The sequence below is a fragment of the Podarcis raffonei genome, chromosome 5, assembly GCF_027172205.1.
Source record: "Podarcis raffonei isolate rPodRaf1 chromosome 5, rPodRaf1.pri, whole genome shotgun sequence".
Lineage (NCBI taxonomy): Eukaryota > Metazoa > Chordata > Lepidosauria > Squamata > Lacertidae > Podarcis > Podarcis raffonei.
The window spans coordinates 55,329,332-55,352,001 of record NC_070606.1 but is presented as its reverse complement, the minus strand read 5'-3'; the positions used below and the strand labels follow the sequence as shown (position 1 = coordinate 55,352,001).

The following is a 22,670-nucleotide window of genomic DNA, read 5'->3' as shown; positions in this document are numbered from 1 at the left end:
CAAATAATCCACCAAGTTGTCTCCTTCCTTTTCCGGCACAAGTCTAATCCTTAAGTTCTTCTCCTTGCGTTGCATATCCTGCATAGAAAGTGTCAGTTCATACTCATCCAGTTTCCTGTACACCGGTGGAAGTTTCCCTTCAACAGCAGTAGCAATTTCCTTGGCTTCTTCAGCTATCTTTCGTGTTGTAGATGAATCTTCCAGTAGTTTCCCAATTGCTTCTGCGTTAGAGTTCACTTTATTCCCGAGGTCAGTTATGCTTTTAGTATTTAAATCAATTTTCCCAGAGATTTCTTCAATTTTCTTATTTGTTTCAGCGCCTTGCTTCTTTAATTCCTCTAAAGAGTCATTTATTTTTCCCAAAGCCTTTGCAAACGCTTCTTCAGAAGACATTGTTTTCACTCTTGCCTTTGTGACAGCTGCAGTTCCCGAGGCCCCTGATACAGAGGCCCTTCTTTGCATAGAAAGATCTACTTTGTATTGTCTACCAGATCTCAAAGTTGTTTCTTGTGAATCTTCTTTCTGTTTACCATCTGCCATAACAAAGTCTTTCGTTCAAGGTCATTCCCACACTCTTAAGCTGTCAATAAAGAGAAGTTCTCAGGTTTTAAATTCCACTTGTTGCTGAAACTGTCCAAATCCTCTAGAGGGCGTAAAGTCAGTTCCTAAACTTTAAGTTGTTCCCACACTTCCAAAAAGCAAAAGCCCTCCAAGTCCCTTTCTTTGTAAAAGATCCAAATCAATAGTGTCCTGCAAGTAACTTACTATGTAGCCAAATACGATGTTTCAAGTTGAGAGTAACCAGAGTCTATATTACAGTTACTTTCTAACCTTTTTTGTAACAACCGTCCTTAGCCGGTTCCTTTCCTCCGGCAGTCCGACCCCCAGGTAGATGAGCAGCGGTAAACAGTTCAATCTCCTTTAAAACAGGCAGGGAATCCCTTTAAAATCTTCTTCCCCCCCCCTCCTGCCTTCTGGGGGGGGAGTTCTTTACTTGGTGTTGGGTTTCTTGGCTCGTAAACTCTCCTGTCAAAAGTTACAGCTTAAATGCCTTTCGCTTTAATCTTGCTGCAGGACGGAAAGCAGACTTCCTTTTTAATGCTTATCCGTCTCGGTGACCAATTTCCTTAATTTTAGTGTCCAATTTTTAATGCAAGCTCAATCCTACTCACGGAAAGTTGCTCTTTTTTAATCCAAAATCTTCGGAAGAAGTCAGCGCTCTCCGCTAATGGCGACGCGGCTTCGCTTCGCAGGCTGGGTGAAAGCGACTCTCAGCACCGCTCCACGCACCCTCCGCTGATCTATAGCCTTTAAAAAGGCTATTTCACAACGTCGGGGGGGGGGCAAAGGTGCCCGCCGAGTCTCCGGTTCACAGGCTACGCGCCTGTGACTTTTGAGGGTCCTTGCTCCGCCGTGAGCTACGGGACCCAAACCCGCGAAGCAGATCTCTCCCGGAACTCCGGGAGAAATCCGCCATTCAGCGCTGGCGCTAACCCGGAAGTTGCATTTTGATTTGTTTTTGCAACTGGCTGCTAAGCAAGTATCACAGATAAATCCAGCCATCTCTGTTCTCCATTCCTCTTTACCATTTTACTGCTTGTGTGGAGACAAAATCTTACACACACACACACACACACACTTGCAGGTGCAAATAAAGACACGGCAGTACAAACCAAATACATAACCCATGTGGGTATACAAATAGATACTTGGTGATAGGGGGCAATGATTAACAGTAGCAGAACGGCAAATAGTAAAATCCATTATGCAAGGAATTCTCCCAGATCAAAGCCAAGTATGTCATTTTCAAAAAACACAAGTGGGCGAAGCTGACATGCATTTTATGAGCTGTGGACGGAAACAAACTGAGCTTATGGAAGGACCACAATAAAAATGAATGTGCACAGGACTTTGAACCCATTGCTTACTCATGGCAATACATATCTCTGTCCTCCAACACCTTGCTACCACTATCAAACCCCCCATTATCTGCCAACTCAGGTTGCCATTTCATGCTGCCTAATGGTAGCGCCAAGCACTGATCCCCACAAATTTACTACAGTTCATGCACAAGGACCAACATGTTTACATCCAATTCCATTTGACTCTATATATGGACTCTAAACTTTTAAGAGTACAGATTCTGTAACCAGCCGGTGACAGCCCCAGCCCCCAGGGATCATAAGGAAGGAATAAAGACTCTGACAACATTATATGGAATTAAAATTAGGCCACAACTTTATTAAATTTCTGAATGTTGGAAGACCTTGGCTTCATAGCTGTCAACATTCAGATTTGAAAATAAGGGATCAGCAGCCTCGAAAATAAGGGATCGGCAGCCTCACCTGTCCTGGGGATAGTCTACGGGATATCTAGCAATCCGGGATAGCAGCGGGAAGCCGCAGGAAACGGCACTGGAATAAGGGAATTTCCCGCAAAAAAAGGGAAGGTTGACAGCTATGCTTGGCTTAGGCCTTGGGCATGTATCCCTCCCAGCCCCCCAGCTGGGGGGAACTGGGGCTCATCAGGGTAAATGGGATATGGGGGTGCTCTGTGAGATGTAAGTGTAGCAGGCAGCCAAGCCCATATCCCCACACACAGGGTAGTTCACTGATGGCTTTTTCGTGTATGGCCAGTGACACCCATATATATATAACCCCTTTAAGAGGGGGACCCTGGAACCCCCGCTGCAGGGGGGTGAGTCATCACATCTCACCCCCTCCATAGGGAAGAAAAGACTAAAGGATTCCACCCAAGGCCATAACTGCCAAAGTTGTGACGAATTGCTACAGGGAAGACAAAACCTGCCAATGCAGGAAAATGTCTTCCCAGTCCTTCAACAGCAACCAGTCAAAGCCCATAGCAGTGCCTGCTAAAGAGGAAGAAAAAGTTAACTTGCAAACAAGAAACATTAAACAAAGGGAGGGGAGGGAGGGCAAATCTCCAGAGCCATCTGCCTGGCTATTGTCGGCTCCACCCCCTATTTATAAATGGGGCTGGCCCCACCTCCCAGCAAGAAACTTGATTACTGAGGCTGGGCGTGAACCTCCAAAAATTAACACTGAGAGGCAAGCCAGCCCCTGTTTGCCAATAAGCTCCCTGGGAACTGTAGCACCACGTGCAATCCCGCAAAGGACACCCACAATGTAAAGTGTGAGTGTTCATTGTGCTATAGGAGCCTGTGTGTATTGGGATGTATGAACATAGGTCACTGTTCAGACAGGACCTCAAACACATGGAAGCAGGGGCTTCTGTCACATATATAAGTGTGTTCCATCTCGCTCAGGGCTGAGCTGTGATCTTTCTTTTAATGTATTCCAAATATATATTTCACCAATGTCTCACTTCCCCCTCCACTCCCGGTTTGTCTGCAGCAAATCAGTCTGTTTTCATGTTTAATGCAGGCTATCCATCATCCCTTCATGAGTAAATTGTCTCATATTAAGGGGTAAATGTTAACTTTTAATGTATTTGTATCATTTTTGTTCTCTGGGAAAGATCGAAGGCTGAAATAAACCAGTGACTGGAAATGCTGAAAGTATTTTAATATCCTTTTTTTTTTAACTTAACTACCCCTAATAGTTTAAATAATTGGTTTGGAATTTATTTGTGAAGAAGAATGACCCACCCGATCTCCAAGAGTCATAGAAACCACAGACACTTAATGAGACACAAACGAACTTTTCAAGAGAGGGGGAAACTGATACCAACAAATAGGCCCACACCCTTAATTTAACTATCTTCTCTTATTTTGGTCCTCTTTGACGGAAATCATTAGGAGGCAGTCTCGATTTTGTTTGCAGATGGTAATCAAACACCCACCAGCTTCCCACATGGCAGGCATGTAATAATCTTTGACAAAGTGAAAAGTTGTGATAAAATTGTACATATTTCTCAGCTCCTAACTTTGTTATCAAGTCTTGCTCATATTGTTTCTATAGATCTTATCTTCGTAAGCAGCACATGACTTTCTAATTGCATTGAACTGTAGAAGAGTAGAAGGCAAATTGTGTTCAATCATGCCACATCATCATTTCTCCCCTCATGTCATGTTGATACATAAGAAAAGTAAAGTATCTAGTGCACATAGAGACAAGGGTGGAGATTGCCTCTTGCAGCCTCAGTATGATTGATGTATTAATTTAATTTATTTAGGTGTCAATCAATAAGCTTACTTTTTTCAAAATATTACATATAAAATGCAATGTGAATAATTAAAATCAACAGTAAGTGATAAAAGGAAGCTAAATGAAAACAACAACAAAGTACCTTTCCTTGCAAAAGAGACAACATAAATAGTTTACTGATGGTATTAAACTGCAGTGGGCCTCAATAGTCCACGGTCAGTTTATAATACAATAATAAAGCCTGGGTGAACAAAAAGGGCTGCATTTGGCGTTGAAAATACAACAGAGAAGGCACCAAGTGAGACTTTTCTGGGGAGGCTATTCTGTAGCTAGGATGCCTCTACCACCATGCTGCCTTCATGCCCAGCCCACTATTGCCTCTCAAGGCCTCTGTAACTCTGCCAGACTACTTCCATGTAAAGACCTCTTGTGCACTCCTTTGAGCAACCTATGCCTGCTCTTTCCCAGGCTTCTGTGAAATGGCTTTACTTCTTCTGCTGAAAGTAAGCTGTGTACCAGAGCCCTGGGGCTGAATATGAGCAGAATGTTCAGTGATGAGGTACAGGAGGCCTCATTAAATCTGCAATGATTGGTAAAGAGGCAGTGTGCCCTTAGAAACAATGAAGCTGCAGAGGGTCTCCAAAAGTAAAACCTCTTCTGCAGTAACCCCATAGGCTTGAGTAAGTCAATATTTCCTTACTTCATGGGTTAAAGCAGAAGAAGGGCCCCCAGAAAGATGAAATGGAGTAGATAAGGGATCTACAATCTCTTTTTTAAAAAAATTAAAAATCCCCAGATCAAATTTGCTCTGAAACATAAGAAGGCAGGGGAAGGAAGCCACCTGGGGGGAAAGCAAATGTAAGATGAAATCCTATGTTCCCCTGTTCACTATTCTAGGTAATTTAGAAATGGCTATACCCACTACCTTTTGGGCCAAAGTGGATGGAATTTACAGGCACAGAGTCCCTCCAGAGTAGATTAACTCTGACCAGCTTGCAGACAAATAGGTGCAGACATTTTTGGTGGGGAAAGTGAAAGGGATTCATTTCCTTCCACAAACCCTTATGGACATCTTTTCTTTTGGGGGGGGGTTTCTGTGTTAAAATGATTAAGAGGTGTCTAGAAAGCTGTATGTGATGTTCAGAAGAGCTCAGGGGCATGCCTTTGTTAAAGCAAAGCAGTGTGGAATTATTTAATATTTATTGATTTAGCTATCTACTTGCTTATTTACTTTTTATTTCATTATCAGTTGGTTGATTTGTTGCATGGTTAAAAGTTGAAGTAGACACTAATAAAATAAAATAATGCCAATAACATATTGGCTCATGATAGTGAAAGGAATCCAAACGGAATACTCTTGTGTCTACTCTGAAGCAGCTCAATCTGCAATTCAAGGAAGGAAAATATGTAGTGCCATCTTTTCGTTAATGCAGCAGATCAGGTATTTCAGTGTCTTTTAAGTTATTTATTTGAAGCATTTGTAGACTGTCCAAATTCACAGAATTCTCTTCATGGTTCACAACAATTTGAAGCAACATACAATTAACATGTTAAAAACAATTGAACTGAAACATTGAAAATCAACCACCAAATTAAAGCATTTGACACTCAATAATTTTAGAATTTTGTAGTTGCTCCCCTCTCCGCCTTACTCCTATTTGTGTTCACAAGCCTAGATTTAAGAAGAGCTACATAAAGACCTGCTAACATTGAAAATGGTAACAAGGAAGGGCTTGTTCAAAGGGATAGTTACATTAAAAAAGTATGTTTACTTTCAGGCTCTTGTGATTATTGTTTTGAAAATTTCACTTTTATTAAATCTTTCTGAACATGCCATTCTTCTCTTCAACTCAGTTAGTCTGTACTTTAACACAACATCTTGACACTTTCATAGGAGTAGGAAATAAAATGAAAAAAGAGAGAGATCTCTTCAAAGTGTCAAGATGTATTTTCCAGGCCTGTCACCTAAGAACCTTTGTGGTTCTATCAATTTATTCGGCATAAATTTTACCATTCTACACAGTTTTTGTGCTGCTCAGTAAATATTGTGCATGACTATCTATGATTCAATGTATCTTCTATACTGCCATGACTAAAGATAGCTTAATTAGACACCCAAATAAGGAAGACGTTGCCTAGTTTCCACAGTTTTGCTTCACTGTTTTTCACTGTTCAGCTACTCCCATGATAATATGCTGTAGCTATATCCTTATAGGCAATGAAGTAATTAAAACATTATCCCAATGATTATTCCCACTGTGGAACCATAGATCACCAAGACTGTCACAGCCTTGGTAAGGCTATGTTGCATTGAAAGGCCTACAAAGAACGACTGATTCTGGGTTATGCTTTGCAAATTCTTCTTGGGGAAGATGCTGGCGTATTCTGACATATTATAGCCTGGATTAGGTTTACAGTAAAAATATTGGATTTGTTCTCAGAGCAAAGAGCCTACCCCCCATTTTGCAATAAGATCTCATTTACTTCACCTGCTTTCCATAATCCTTCTCCTTTTATGCTCCCTTTCTGTCAAACTGACATCAACTGTCTCATGTTTTTTCCTTCTTTTTCTTTTTCTGCATTTCCTGCCTCTAACAGGAGTTGGCCATCTGGCAACAACATCTCTGGGACAAATGTTTTATCCAGGGGTAGCCAACATTGTGCTCTTCAGATGTTGTTCCTATCAGCCATAGCCAGTTTGACCAAGGATGATGGATTTTGTGATCCAAAAACAATTGGAAGGCACTGGCACTGTGTTGGCTACCATTGGTTCTATCCATCCATTGGAACAGTCACCCCCTTTTATTTGTTGGAGTATAGAAAATAGAATACAGTGATTGTGGTAGTATAAATGGTTGGATGAACTAAGGAACAGAAGAGGGAGAGGTTCAAGTACAGCAAGAAGGAAGTAACACTGAAAGGTGAAACGCGTCTGTTTAAACAATGGCAGAACTTTTAGTAAATTAGGAAGAACACAGAATCAAAAATTTCAGTTTTAAACAACCAGAAAGGTTTAAGTAAAGCAGCCATGGAGAGACACAAAGAGTTTTAACAAGGAGAAATAGTGGAGATGGGTACCACACAGAGGCCGACATGAAAAACGTAACACAACAGAGCCTTTTCCCCACTCCCTTCTTGCTGCATTCAAACCTTGTTTTAAACTGCCCCTCATCACTCACTGTCATTCTCTAGCACATCTTTGCCATTGTTTAAAATGGCCACTTTTCCTCTTTCAGTATTCTTTCATCCGTGCTTTACTCAAATCTCTGTCACTGTTTAAAGCCACTTTTCCCATCTCAGTGACCAGCCTCCCTCACTCCTTTGTCATGGCCAATGTTGTTTTGAAGCCTGCCTTTACTATTATTTCTTTATTTTATTTCATAAAATGTATATACCACTTGATTGCAAAAAAAAACTCAAACTGGTTTATAAAAGCTAAAATAGTAAAATCAAGAAATATTTACAACCTTGCTTTGAAATACACAAAAGTTAAAATATTAAAACAGATTAAAATTACCTCAACTTTTTAAGCGTCTGGTAGGCTTGTCTAAACAGGAATGCTTTTAGCGGGTGCTTCTGTACCCACTATGACTTTATGCATATCCAAAATTGTGGTGAGACACTACAAATCCTCAAATGGGACTGTGGTCTGACTATGTGCAAATTATCCAATATTCTCTTTCAAAGGTTATAGAGAAGTTAGAGCTGTTTTATTTATTCAGCCCAAAATGGATTTTCAATCCAATATTAATCACATTTACTTGGAATTAAGTCACATTGATTTCATTAATTATGCCCATTGAATATGTGTAGAACTGCTGCCTTTCATTCATAAGCAGGCTGACACAATTTTTGATTATTTGTTACTAGAATATGCACACAAATTCCTTCCTTCACATCAGGACATATGATTTCTCTTTAAATGGAAGGGATAGATGCATTTCCCAGATGTCACTGTGATAGCATTCTGTTTCCACAACTCCCTGTGGATGAAAGATCATTTCCAATCTTGAAAAAGATATTCAATTTGAAATTAGGTAAGTGCTTATTTGGCTGAAAGACATTTGACAAACACAATCTTCTTAAGGGGCTTCAGGTGAAGAATATAGTCAGTGGAATTTAATTAGCAATTGAATTCTACAGTGGCTTGCTTCCAGTTAAAGCCCGCAGGTATCTGTAATGGTAATTAAAATGTCTGGCAGTTTATAAGTATAATCACCATAAAGTAAGAGAAATGCAAAATTCTAGGAAGTGACCTAGTATCACCATATAATTTCCTTGGCACCTGCAAGCAAAATTCAAACTGTGCGCTCATAATGTTTAATTACTAGTGGTGGTATTATTTTGAAATATAACAAATTTATTTTATTTTTGTAAGGTTTGTGAAGCTATTTATTGGGCGATCATGCTTATTGGATGAAATTTCCTCTGATATGTAGGTATGCAAATTGGGATCTGGTTTATAATGAATTATTCTAGAGTTACCCCACCCATAAATGACATGGCTTACATATTAACTGAAAAGCAATAGCTCAAATGACAACTTTGCCTTGTGCCTGTGAGTAAAGGACCAGACAATTGCCCTTCAAGGATCACAACATGCAAAAGGGAATGTAATGTTGTTTTTCCTCCACTGCCATGGAAGTGGGTAAGTATGTGTGTGAAATGTTGGTGTGGAGAGGGAGACTAGGTGACCAGTTTGCTTGGAAGTTGAGCTCTTCCAGGTCCTGCTTGCGGATTCTACTGCTAATTGTGAGTTGTCTCTTCCACCCAGTCACCATTTTGCACTCTCCACAATTTCCTGAAACGAATGTGTGTGTATTTGTACATGTGGGATGATGGTGACCCCAACCCACGGTCTTTTTCTGGGGTCTGATAGTGGTGAGGAAAAGGATGAAAAGAGGCTGTCTGTTGGGGTATCCTGACCATTTACAGTGTCACACATGGCCCTTCCCCCAACTGGCCAGGCTAGAAAAAATAGCAGTAGCACCTTTGCTTATTAAATGTGTTTATTTAAACAGCATTGTCTCATGCTTAAGGGAAGCAATTTTTTTCCACTATCCATTTTAAAAAGATACATTCATCAAAGTTGTGCACCATTTAAATGTATTTAAATTGCTTAATTAATCTGTGGGAGCTGGGATGAGGGAAATTAGATCATCTTTATTCAGTTGACAGCCCTAGTCATTACCATTTTGATAGGATGGGATAAACAGGAACAGAAAATAATAAGCAGAACATGCAAGTCAGAGCAGTGGGAACACCAAGCAACAGGTAACCAAAGGGAGGTGTGCTGTAAGCAAGACCATGTCAAATCACATCCCAGCAAAAGGAGGTCAAGTGTGAAGCAGACATGCACTCCAGCAAAGCTCTCTTGTGACATCCCTAGGATATTTACAAAGTTTTCTCTCTCTGAAATTCTCACTGGCTCCTTGTCCTTTTAGCTCACTCTTCCTGAGAGAAAGAAAACCTCTTGATTTCTTGGCAGGCAAGATTTGAAATTGTACAAATCTCCTCAGGGCACCTTGTACTAGAAGAAAGCGTGCCTTTTAAATGCACAATTTTCTGTCCAGCATGAAAGCAGAAAGACGTTCAAAGATGCCAAAGTCAAAGGCTGGAGAGAGGCCTTTTAATCCCGCCACCAGGTATCTGAAGATAGCTGCAGAGTTTCATTTGTAGGCTGGAAGGTAATGCCATTTCATGCATCATCTGGTTAAAAAATAAATCTGCTGCTGCTCAAGTCCTAACTTCTCTGTCACCTCTTCTTGCAGATGATTTTCAGGCATATATATAGTGCAATTTTAGAATAAAATCTGATTCCAAAGCTTGAAATATTCACCGCTTGACTTCTCCTGTTCTATATTTGCTTGTCAGAAGCAGAATCCTTTTTTGAAAAAATAGCCTTGCCTACTGCACACAAAACTTGCCCCACTATCTTGCATGATAGACAATGTCAAAAAAGGCATTTTCAAGGGATAGACAATGTGATTGGTTCTGCTTTCCTAATCCGTCAGATGTACAAAGAAATCAACAAAATTGGGCTCTCTCCCTAGTTGATAGAAGTGCTTGGATGCGCTTGTGGCTTTCTAAAGATAAGCCATAGTGGAAAGATCATATGCTTCAATATTTATTAGGTTAAAATACCTACATTTATTTTGCATTAGGTAAGAAACTAGTTATCCAAGGTGTCATTAGTGTCTTAAGAAAGTCCCTTCCAGTGGATCTGATAATGAGCAATATGCAACAGATTATTTTGGGGAAACTTACTTTCATAAACTAGTGCTTTTAAAAACTCTTTTCCCTTGAGTCATACAACTTTCCCTAAGCAAATCACAGAATTCTAGTTTTGAAATACAAATTCGCACAGCCTCCTTTCCCCCCCAAGAGGCTGATTTCTTTGCTTTGAATTACCACATTCAAATGCACATCCTTCATTCTGGTGATTACAGTTAATTGCATAGGCTGTGTTTGGACTTAACACTAAGTGATGGCTTAGCATTACATGAATGAACCTAGCCTTCCTCCCAGGATTGCAAATGGCCTCCTTCACTCTTTCTCCCACAGGGCCAAGAAGAGGAGTTCAGAAGTTTTTGATCCTGCATTTATTTAACCTCAGCTTGTCATTTCATCCAAATGCTGTCTGCTCATTTAACTGTGCTCACTAGATGGGATTCGAAGGAGTCAGTCAGTTATGGGGGAGTTATTGGTCAGTTATTGGTCAAATTAATACTTGGGATCTAGATTTTTATGATTCACTGACAGGAAACCATAGAAATCAACACAATCAATACCTATGAATTTAACCACTTCAAAACATAGCCATGACTTCACTGTGCAAACAGGCACAAAATAACATCCCTTGTAATAGCCAGGGGGTCATCAACATGGTGCCCATGAGTGCAATGGCTCTTTAGAGCACACACACCCCAGTCACACACTGCCTCTTAAGGTCATTAGGAGGTGACGATAGTTATCTAGAAAAGAACCCAGAGTTGATGGAAGTAGTGACACTTTCCTATTTCCTTTTTCAGCTCTATGTGCCTGTTAAGGCCTAGATAAATTCTGTTGTATCTGATTTGCTATCCAAATCCTTTGAAAGAGTAAAATGTGTGGGCATACCTTTTCTATTCCTGCCTGTTTGGAAGGGGGACTGATTCAGGGATGGGGTAGAGGAGTGATCAAAGTTTCCCGATGTCTCCATAGTCCTATAAGTTTGGTGACCCCTGCAAGAGTTCCTATCACCTTTCTTGAAAGAAGCAGTCACATGCTTTCTGACACCTGGCTGGATGAGTTTTGAATTCAATCAAACTGACAATTTGGTCCCCTGCACTGGGGGGTGGGATGGGGACCCTCAGAGAAAAGGTCTGCACAAGATCCCTTCTCTGGGGAAGCCACATCATCTGAAACATGGATTCCCCACCAACCAGCATAATTTTACCATAATTTTATTTATTTCTCCTAATAATAGATGGCAGCTATCTGTGATTATCAGAAAGTTGAAGGGGTGCCTCTGTAATGGGAAGAAAGAGCTATATTTCTCTCTCTTTTACACACACACACACACACACACACACACACACACACACACACTTTTCTAAGTACATATCTGCAAAAGTGTTATCTCTTAACAATATGAAACTGATGTCCATTATAAGTAAAGATGTCTATGCACCCATCCTTATCTGGGGGCACCAGGAGTATAAAGAGGAAAAAAAATGACAACCAAAATTAACAATCAAGGTGGGCCTGTATGGAATCAGACGTGGATGACTTCTGTTGTTGATGATCCTGTGCATTGCATAGGAGTACAAAGGATTTAATCCACCTGGAACTCTTCCAACCATAAAAAAATTCCTTGGGCCCCAGATGACTCATCTAACATCTTGTCATAAAGTGAAATAAACAGTATTATGCATGAATGTCCTAGATGCATTATTCACATATATGCAGTTAAGCAAAAGACAGGAAGATTGCTATCAATATGATTCATTTATTTCACCACCCTTTCCTATGGTAAGTTGATAAGAATAGCAAGAACACTGTGGCTCAGTCTGACAACATACTAGAGCAATTGCAGTGACTGATTCTAAACACAGCTGAGCATTCAAAATCTCTGGGGCAGAACTGGACTGGATTATACTTAAAAGTGGAGATTGGCATATAATATGGAAAGGAACAGCTAATCATCTCACTAAAATGAGGCCTTTAGGTACAGTTTCTTTGTATAGTTTTTTTATTCTATTGAGAAAGGTATTTCACAATCATAAGACAGTACTATAAATAAATAAGTAAATAAATAAACTATGAAAAGACCCATCTACCCCCCCTTTACAGAGGTAAACAGGATCTAGATCCCACACTGCAAGACAAAGTACACTATAACAAGACAATACAATATAAAATACAACAATTGCAATAAACCTAATAAGCTGTTTGAATATTTAGGTGTTGTCTTCCCCTTCCGTTACCTTTCTACAATATGCAGGTTTTCTTCCTGGCAAATATGGAAGGATTTAAAAAAAATCACCCTAGGCTTCAGAGTGTCCACAACCATTTATATATTGTTATGACCATCCAACCATGCTCCTGCCAACTAAGGAAGAAACTAAGGTGCTCTGACCACCTTTCTAAGGTCATAAGAATTGGGCCAAAGATCCAACCTAGTCCACCATCCTGTTCTCAAAGTAGCTAACCTATAGGAAGCCCACAAGCAAAACATGAGAGCAAACGCATGCCCCATCCGTTCTAATTTCTAGCAACTGATATTCAGAATCCTACTGTATCTGACATGGGAGGCAGTACATAGTCATCATGGCTAGTAGCCACTAATATTCTTATCCTCCATGAACCCTCTTTGAAGGCCTCCAAGTTGGTGGCCTTTACTGCATCTTCTGATTGTAAATTCCATCCTTTAATTATGCATGAAAGACCTTGTGTCAAGAGCTTGTCTAGGATGTAGGACATTCCTTCCACTGAAAATATCAGTAAGGTGAAGCATTATCTCAGAGTGTAGAGTTTAGGAAGTCAAGAATATGAATTTGAATATGGTCCCAATATACAGCCCCATCTACAATGGAGTCACCAACCACAGCCATACTGTAGTTTGTCATTGTTAGATTCTAACATTGTAAACATCAAGTTTCCTTCAGTTCCTATTTCTAACCTAGTGAGTGTCAGCGAACAGCTCCATTTCCCAACAGAAAAAGGCACTGTGTGTGTATTTTAAACTTTGTAGGCTGTTTCGTGATGATGTTTTGTTCCGATCCAGAAGAAAATGCTTGTGACTATTTCTGAAGCAACATTCTTCTGCACTTTCTAATCTCAGCATATCACAAGCATTAGTCAGTTCTGCACTTTATTATTCCATTTCATAGTGAAATGCTGTGACAGTATCTCATTAGCTGAAGTGGGGAAAATAGACTTTAAAAATAAACCCTGCACCCAATAAGGATCTGTATCTACTACCTCAGGTTGTGTCATTCTGAGCAATGAGTGATTGGAGAGATGCAGGCAGTGGAGGAGACAAATTTCTTTACATTAAATTAGAGATCATCAGGCAAAGATAACATGCTCACTGGTTATGATTTATGGCTGTCAGAACTAATGCTATTGTCAGAAATACAAATGGGAAATCTCTGCATAATTAAAAAGAAAAAGCCAAATGTTCCTGACTTTCATCTTGCACTGTGTGAACTTTAAGAAGCAGTGCTGTTTAAGAACTTGAAATCACTAGTGTACTCTTATCTCTGCACTGTGTTAAAAATGAGGCAAACAGATATAGTACATTATGGTACTGGCATAACAGCATTTTGTATGACCTGCATCCACTTAACATAGAGAAAGTAGATTCTATGCGGATATAGAAAACATTTCTTAAATAAACCTCAGTATCTATTTATACATTTTATTTATCTGCATTTCACTGCCTATTTGTACATGTCTGTAAATCCACAGCATATGTGGACGTAGTATTTGGAAAAAGAAAAAGGAAAAAGAAAAGAAAAGGAAGAACAGAAGAAAAACAATTGAGAACAGAGTTTCCCAGGGCTTACTGTCCCTTCCCCCAGTACAGTTTATTGTTGGAAGCTGATTCCTTCCAAAGGCTTATTAATATGATTGTGTAAGAACAGGGCAGCCCATGCTGGCTCCAGCCAATGGTAAGCCATTCATGTGAAGTCTTGATAGCCACCCAGAACCACAGATTTTTAAGTGGTAGAAACTGTCAAATACCTCTATTAGTGGAGTCCTCATTACTCATTACTATTTTATTCACAAAATTCCGCTTGCTTCTGACTATTCTCCAGTGCACCAACAGGATCATAAGGGTGCTAAGCAAACCCATGTTCTTGAACCACACACCATGTGACATTAGTAGTAGTAGTTGCCTCTGAGCAACAGAACAGAAGCAGAAGGGCTGCATGCTCCCTGCCCATCTTCTGCAAAAGATTGTCCGACAGAGTCACCAGGGCCAATTCTGCCGCCAAACTGGACCTGAACCCGGGTTGAAATTAGTAGAGCTCTCCTTTCCCTTCACCTCATACCACCTCACAGCAATAGCAATAAAGGGAGAGAGAGAGATATTTTTACCCAGCTGTGCTGCCAAATACACCATTTCTTTCCAAGGATATCAGGACAAAAGGAATGAGGAGGTGGAAGGGGAACCAAAACAGTTTTATTAACAAATAAACAGCAGGCATGCAAAGCATAAAATAAAACATACCTGACAGGGGCTACCCAATCTCCCCTTCAGCTGCCCGGAGCCCCAGGTAGAGCAGCAGGAAAAAGACCCCGACCGTTGGTCTCCCAGCATCAGGTCCTTTGATCTGGGTAGAAGCTCTCTGGGCCCCTCCCACCTATCACTTTTATAGCCTGCCTTGATGTAATCAAGTGCACCTGGCATTACTTATGATTAGCCCAGGACCCTGAGATGGAATTAATACAGAGCGGCTGAGAGTCTCCCACTACCTGCAGCCTGGCATCCAGCCAGCACTTGCAACACAGAAGAACCCAAGAAACTCCCGAGAGGCGTGTGAAACACAAGAATCCAGCAGACCTCAAACTGGGGATGTTAAAGGGAAAGGGACATGCCACCTAACTCCTCAAAATACAGTTGTCTTCTGCATTTCCACTACACCAGCCTGTTACTATGTTAGAGAACACTCAGCAAGCCTATTCCTCATGTCAGGCCCTGCTGCCAGGATATCACTTACTCCATTAAGCAAGTTGCTCTTTCTTCCTCATTAAATAGAAGGCCCTACTTTCATTCACAGAGGATATCCTGTTAGATTATTACACTGCAAAATTTTCTGTTTTTCTTAGCCAAATGGTGAATCTGGACCTCATTCACCCTCATTCACCATACAAAGGCCCTGGCCCTTCTGCAAGACTGCCCCCCAAGGCTGAACCACTGTAGCACCTGCAGTGAGGAGAGAGCTTTGTGGGGCAGGATGAGACAACTGACTTGAGTCCCTTAATGAGGCAGCTGTGTAGGTTCTTGCAATGACTGGAAGATTCTGAGTTATCACAAACATTCGTGGACCCAAAACCTCACAAGACCCATGATTTATCACACATGGCTTGTAATAGCTTTGATTTATTTAGAGAAAAATAACGAGAAACTGTTATTGTTTTATACATTGCCTTGTTTCATGCCCCATGTCGTTTGAACTGATGGAATCTTTCATTTATTATCTCCCCAAATAAGACCTAACACAGGAAAGGTTTTGTCTGGCACCTTTTAAAGCAGCGTGTTGTGCATTCATCAAGAGACCCAACTGGAACAAAATTGCTAATGGGAATGAAATTTACAAAGCAGAAGTGAAATTAAGAAGCCCTTAATTTCACCGACTACCCTTTCACAGTGGAAACTGAGAGGTGGTTAATCACACAGCAAGAGTAGTTGAACTAACTGGAAAGCGCCCCCAGAAAGGTGCAATCGGAAATTCTCATTTTACGTAGAAAACACACACACCTTTATGATGCAAGCGTAATCCAAAGTGGGCAATGGTTGCTCTCTTCTTCACTGTGATCTCGTCTTTACGGATACTGTTCCCATATTCCCGGACTATTTCACACCACATAAGTTGACCAGAAAATACCCACTTCAATAACATGACCTATGCATATGACCCTGCCATCATGCAGCCCTATTAAAATGTATTTCATGATGTCTGACTTCATGAAGCCATCTGTTCCCCGTTTTGTAGTGCAAGACAGAAAAACGTCAGCAACAAGATTTGATGTATAGATTTGGATTTGATCAATGCCAGTGGTTCCCCCAACTATTTTTTCCTCTCAAACAACTTGAAGATTGCTGGAAGTATTGGTGGACCACCCAGGCATTACAATAAATACAATACAATATAGGGAATAAAAGATAAAAGAAGCAATAAAAAGTTCCATCTGAATATTCAGTGCAATGAATGTGCCATCCCCCATCTTCAACCACAAATGCCAAGGCACACTGCATTGGATTTAATGCACCATTCTGTTGTTGTGACCTGCTCTGCGACCTTAGGATGAAGGGTGGCTTAATAGTAATGGTAATAGTAATAGGCTAGTGTTGCTTTAGCACAATTCCTAGCATTAATAGCAGTCTGTGTTTCAAGTGTTTCAATTTCAAGTCATGGCTTGAAATTGATTTGGTTTCTAAATCTGCTTATATGTTAGAGTGATTAGGTAAAGGTAAAGGGACCCCTGACCATTTGGTCCAGTTGTGGCCAACTCTGGGGTTGCGGCGCTCATCTCGCTTTACTGGCCAAGGGAGCCAGCATACAGCTTCTGGGTCATGTGGCCAGTATGACTAAGTCGCTTCTGGTGAACCAGAGCAGCGCACGGAAACGCCGTTTACCTTCCCGCCGGAGCGGTACCTATTTATCTACTTGCACTTTGACGTGCTTTCGAACTGCTAGGTTGGCAGGAGCAGGGACCAAGCAACAGGAGCTCACCCCGTCGTAGGGATTCAAACCACCGACCTTCTGATCGGCAAGTCCTAGGCTCTGTGGTTTAACCCACAGCACCACCTGCGTCCCTTTTGTTAGAGTGATTACTGCCTGATAATTAAGGGTACAAGTCAGTTAGAAAATAAGCCATTTCAGACCCATTTATTTCAATGGGAGAGATTTAAGCATGAATGTTAATACTATAATGGAAATCAATGGGGCTTAGGCTTGATTTCACTCTAATACTTAAGCCAAAATTCTTATTTCCTCAATTTTACATTGCATGTACAAGTAAAACTTTCATTATTATTTTCGCAGTCAAGCAGTATACGATAATTGAACAAAACATCTGTGACTTTCTTTAGAGACAGAATCTGTTTAATAAATATGACTGTAAAAGCAATAAACAATAGCAATTATACATTACACTACATAGTATCCAACCAAAAGGGGGGGATTACATCAAAAAGTCATTTCAAAATTAGCAGTAGATCCAATGCTATAAGAGAGAAAAAAACATTCAAATTGACCTATAAAAATAACTTGGCTAACATTGGACTTCCATGGCCTATTAGAATTGTGAGGGTTACTATACAGTGGACATTGACTACTTTCCCAGCCACCCGAGAGTTACAGCTATAGACACATGAGTGATGCCATATCTTGTAGCAAAAGGTGCAGAGGAATTTGAGAAACCATCAGCAGCAGACATAAATCATTTAAAAGTTCCCAGTTTTTCTTCAAATGTGTTCATTTGGGACTAAAATTCAACTTCTGAGGAGAATATATATCTATGTGCAGGGCAGCCCTCAGTTACATCCCTGACATCTTTTTTCACTTAGTCACCTCGTTGACATGTCTTAGCATTATGGCTTGCTGAGCTCCAAGCAAAAATCTTGAAGTTTTTCCAGAGAAGCAACTGTTGGTGCTTACCAAGGGAGATGGTCATATGCAAGTTCTGACCATTACTATGTCTCTGTGTTCTTGTTAGAAGTAACACTCGGCTTTATTCTAAGGGGCTACAGATGAGAAAGTGACTATATAAATTTATATTGCACTTCCTTGTGGCATGATCCCACATGGCTCACCTGCATTCATCAGCTGTATACTAAAAGCATGTGGCATGGCCAAACTCAATGGTTGCTCGGGTAGGAAAGGCCTAAAACCCAGCAACATGGGATCTTGCCATGTGGCCCAAATCTACTCAAAGAGGTGCAAACTTGTGATCTGAAGCAGAGCATTCATATGAGAAGCCACAAATGTATGGTGGGGGTGTGGGGCTGGCAACTCACTTTTCATTCTCCCACCCATGCCAAAATGATTGTGTGAATTGGTCTATAAACAATTTAACTCAAGGTACTTATATTCAAGTGGATTTAACCCCACTAAATCAAACAGAAATTCACATTCTGATCCTAAATATATGTATAGCTGTTTGAATACATCTAATGGCCTGTGCTGCAGCAGTTACATCAGCACCCTGTCATCTAGATTAAATACCTATCAGATTAAATCTCATTGGAGCAGGTTGCTTATAAATATGACTATGGTTTGCACATATGCAAATGATGGTTTGTAATATTCAATAAGCTCCACAGAAGACAAAAGGTGAGCCATATTTTAAGATAAGGCACAGGTGAGCCATACCTGTGTCTGCTGCAGTAATCACAATACACAAAGAGCAACAGGCTGAATAATAATAACCGTAAACATTTTCTTGGTATTTTCCTAACTTTTCTTTTCTATTTTTACCTGCTTACAAGAAGAAACAATAAGAAAGCATAAGGATTGTGTTATACAGGAACTCACAAGAAGAAACAATAGGAAAAGATAAGAAAAGATGAACTGTATTAATATTGGAATTAGTTTCATAGGTTATATACTGTACATATGAACTGTATATGTTGCACATACTGGGCTAGACCTTTACGTTAGGAAATAACCAATAAAATGTTTATGGTTATTATTATTGAGCACGTTGAGCTTTCTGTATTGTGATTACTCTGTAGGGTACTGGCTCCCCCCTCCCCCAATGCCACAAGTGTCATAGCTTAATAAATGGTAGGCTGGCCAGCAACACCAGCACAACAGGACTGAAATGCAGCAATGTATTTGTATAGTGCTTTGTGCTCTACCTCCCCATCCTCTCTCTTTGCTGGAACTGAAGGTTGAAATTCAACTAGCATCAGCGTTATCTGATTTCAATGATTTTTAGGTTTCATTTTTTAAAGTCCTGCTGTGTAATGAAGTGGTGGAAGAATGCATTGTAGGGTCCTTATGGATCAGCCTATTAGTTTTTTGCAGCAGAGCAGGAATTGTGTGTGTGTGTGTTTTAAAAACAGCAGTTAGTTATAATACTTTTGTCATTATCAAGACGTTCACATATGTCAGTACTCATTCTGAAATCCATAATCTCACAGTGCACACTTAACAATTTTAAGCTATAAGAGTTCAAGCATTTGAACTGTTGAATTTTTGATGGAGTCAGAAGAACCTGCACACACAATTCATTATTTGATTCAATTTAAGCAGTCCCCCAATTAGCTGCAGACTGAATAAAGATTGCCGAAAGAGATGAAAAGGGAACCAGTCTTAGGTATGATCTGCAGCAGCCTCCCTCAGCCTCAACAGAGGTTTCAGACTCTAATTTCCATCATCCCTGACCAGTGGCCGGGGGTGATAGAAGCTGTTTGCCAAAACCTCTGGATAGCACCAGCTTGGGAAAGGCTGCTTTACAGAAATCAGTGTGAACATCTGGAAGTAACTTGAATTGACTGGATTACTGACGTGGATATTAGCTGTTGGTACAAACTGGTTTCAGATGCCTGAAAAAGATTCCATCATTGCATACAGTCACATAGAAGCCTTTGAATACCAGTGTTTGAAGGCCTCAGTTCTAATACGAAGTGGCTAGTCGTTATACCCTAACTTTATTTCCCTAATTAAAAGGAATGGCCAAAAAAATGATCCAATCCAGAGTTGTAATATGGAGCTCCCAAAATTAATTTGATACCACTGTGATAGAATTGTAGAGTTGGAAGGGACCCCAAGGATCATCTAGTCCAATATATCCTGCAATGGAGAAATCTACATGTGTACGGTACATTCAGGAGAACTGGAGATCATGGGAACTGTACTTCCCATTATGGCCAACTTTGTACTCCCCTAATGTGTGTGAACATAAAATATATTTGGAAGCCTGCAGCCCTCGAGTTGTAAATTGCCTTATCCAGATTATTACCGGGCATCAGCACCAGTAGGTCATTGGGGAGGCAGTACTCCAATCTGGACTTATTGGACTGTAATCAATATTGCACCAGCAGTGTTCCACTTAATTCAAGATCAATAGGCCACATCTGATGGACTAAATCTAGCTCCTGAAATAATTTCAGTTTAATTTGTAGCACTTGTAGCTGGACCTACTTGTGATGAGTCCCTGGTGATGTGAACAGAGCAGAGCAATGACAATGATTAATCTGAGTTCTAACATCTTTGAAACTGATAGGAGGACATGTCTTGTTCATTAAGACAAAGAGTAGTGCATATAGCATGAAGATAAGAAAGTTTCATTGCTTTATCTTTGGTAACAGATGTACCATTATCCAGCCATAGGATGGGGCAAGAAATATTATGTGAGCGGACCTTATATATACCTTGGTGTCTTTTACATCCTCAGCTTGTGGGGCTCTCTAAGAGCACATTGTAAGAGATTATTGTACTATGTGCAGCTCTAGCACTCGCACCAGGAGTTGGAGGAGGAGGAGGAGTTTGGATTTGATATCCCGCCTTTCACTCCCCTTCAGGAGTCTCAAAGCGGCTAACAATCTCCTTTCCCTTCCTCCCCCACAACAAACACTCTGTGAGGTGAGTGGGGCTGAGAGACTTCAGAGAAGTGTGACTGGCCCAAGGTCACCCAGCAGCTGCATGTGGAGGAGCGGAGACACGAACCCGGTTCCCCAGATTACGTGACTACCGCTCTTAACCACTACACCACACTGGCTCTCTAGTTGCAAAACTATTATTCTTGAGCATGTCCTCTGCAAGCTGAAAGTGTGTTTTTTTTAAAAAAAGGATTTGTGCTCATGATCTATACACTAATTGCTCGATCTGTTAGGCCAGATGGAACAATGGAGCAAAATAAATGTTTGTGTACAGTATGGGAAATACTGTATGCCTGCCACAAGTTGCACTCAGCTTTCTTTAAAACTATTGCTGTCAGAATAGAATAGTCAGAATGCTGGAAAAAAACACATGAAGGAACTGGTGCAGATGCTACGCAGGACTGAATCAATCTGGACTGGATAGCACCATTCCTTTTTCATTCTTGATTGCAACGGGTATGTGCAGAATGTAACTAACAACAATCAGAGAGTGAAATGTATTTTATGGTTAGATCCTTCAAAGGTAGGTCTTGGAGTAGCTAGTTCTTTATCCCATATGATATGGATGGGAAAACTGTGACTCTCTAGGTGAACTCCAGCTCCCACCATCCTTTATTGCCTGCTCTGCTGGCTAGAGCTGATGGGAGCTGAAGTCCAGGAACATCTGGGCAGCCACACTGCACTAGACAGGCATGAATGAAGGGACAACATATGTTTAGGAAAGAATTTGATTCTGCCAGTGAAAGGAACTTGAGCTGCGTCTGAACCTTGAACTGTATCTGAACAAGCTAAAAACAGCTTTAGACAAAGGAACATCACAAGACAAAAAGTAAAAGTCCAAACAGAGACATCTGAAAAACATAAACAACCCCCCTAAGAACATTGTGATGCCATCAAACTCTAGTGCAGATTTTTTGTGAGTATTTGACACTGCATTCCTATGCATGTCTACTCAGTAGAAAGCCTCATTGAGTTCAGTGGGGCTTACTTCTAAGTCCGTGTGTATAGGATTGCAGGTGCAGGAATGTAGGCTGGAGTGGCAAATCCACCTACAATCTTGCAGTGCTAAAAGCATAAGTTATACCGAAAGTCAGGAACTTCCACCCCCCTCCCACAAAGACCCCATGCACGTTCTTGGCCTATATTCATTATGAATCACTTACAAATTAAACCTTGATTAGAAAAGAAGAGAGAAGAGGATTAAGAGGAAGTATTTTTTTCCTTCCTCTTTTACTCCATTAAAATAGAGCACCTGTACACTGCAGTTCCCAATATGTTATCCAAATGACATCCACATGCACAGGCTTAAAGCTAAAAACCCCTTTGTCGTCAGAAGAATCAAAAAGTCCAAAAGCAGTGATTGGTTTCCTTTTTTCCTTTTTATACATATATATATATATCAGGGTGAAGGGGACAGAGATAGACCGGTGTCCTTGTTTCAAACATTTATACAGGTAGGGATTTCTTTTGTGCTTTGTGTCTCAGCAACTGTGGAAATACTTCCTGCGGCAGAGAAAAACAACAACAAAAGGAGAGTTAGCAAAGCGAGCAGGAGCAGAAAGTCTCTCAATATCATGTCAATTGTCTTTGGATTTAATTGTTTCTTCCTAACACACCATGCACCCAGAATATCTGCTTGTCATTTAGAAGGCAGACTGTAATGTCTTGTTCCTGTACTAATGAATATGACTTAACCATGTCAAATTATGGAGTGGCAGATG

At 40.5% G+C, this 22,670-nt stretch overlaps 1 protein-coding gene across 6 annotated transcripts in view; it reads right to left on the bottom strand.

Moving 5' to 3' along the window:
• Positions 1 to 21,134: 21,134 nt before the first annotated feature.
• The window catches only part of SORCS1 (sortilin related VPS10 domain containing receptor 1), a 362,307-nt gene continuing 360,771 nt past the window's right edge, over positions 21,135 to 22,670 (bottom strand). For all 6 annotated transcript variants that reach the window (XM_053389262.1, XM_053389264.1, XM_053389265.1 and 3 more), the window contains one exon: positions 21,135 to 22,452. Coding sequence is in view for 4 of the 6 variants with exons in the window: in XM_053389264.1 (XP_053245239.1) it covers positions 22,388 to 22,452 (65 nt within the window). In the remaining 2 variants the exon portion in view is untranslated. The remainder of the gene's footprint in view (positions 22,453 to 22,670) is intronic.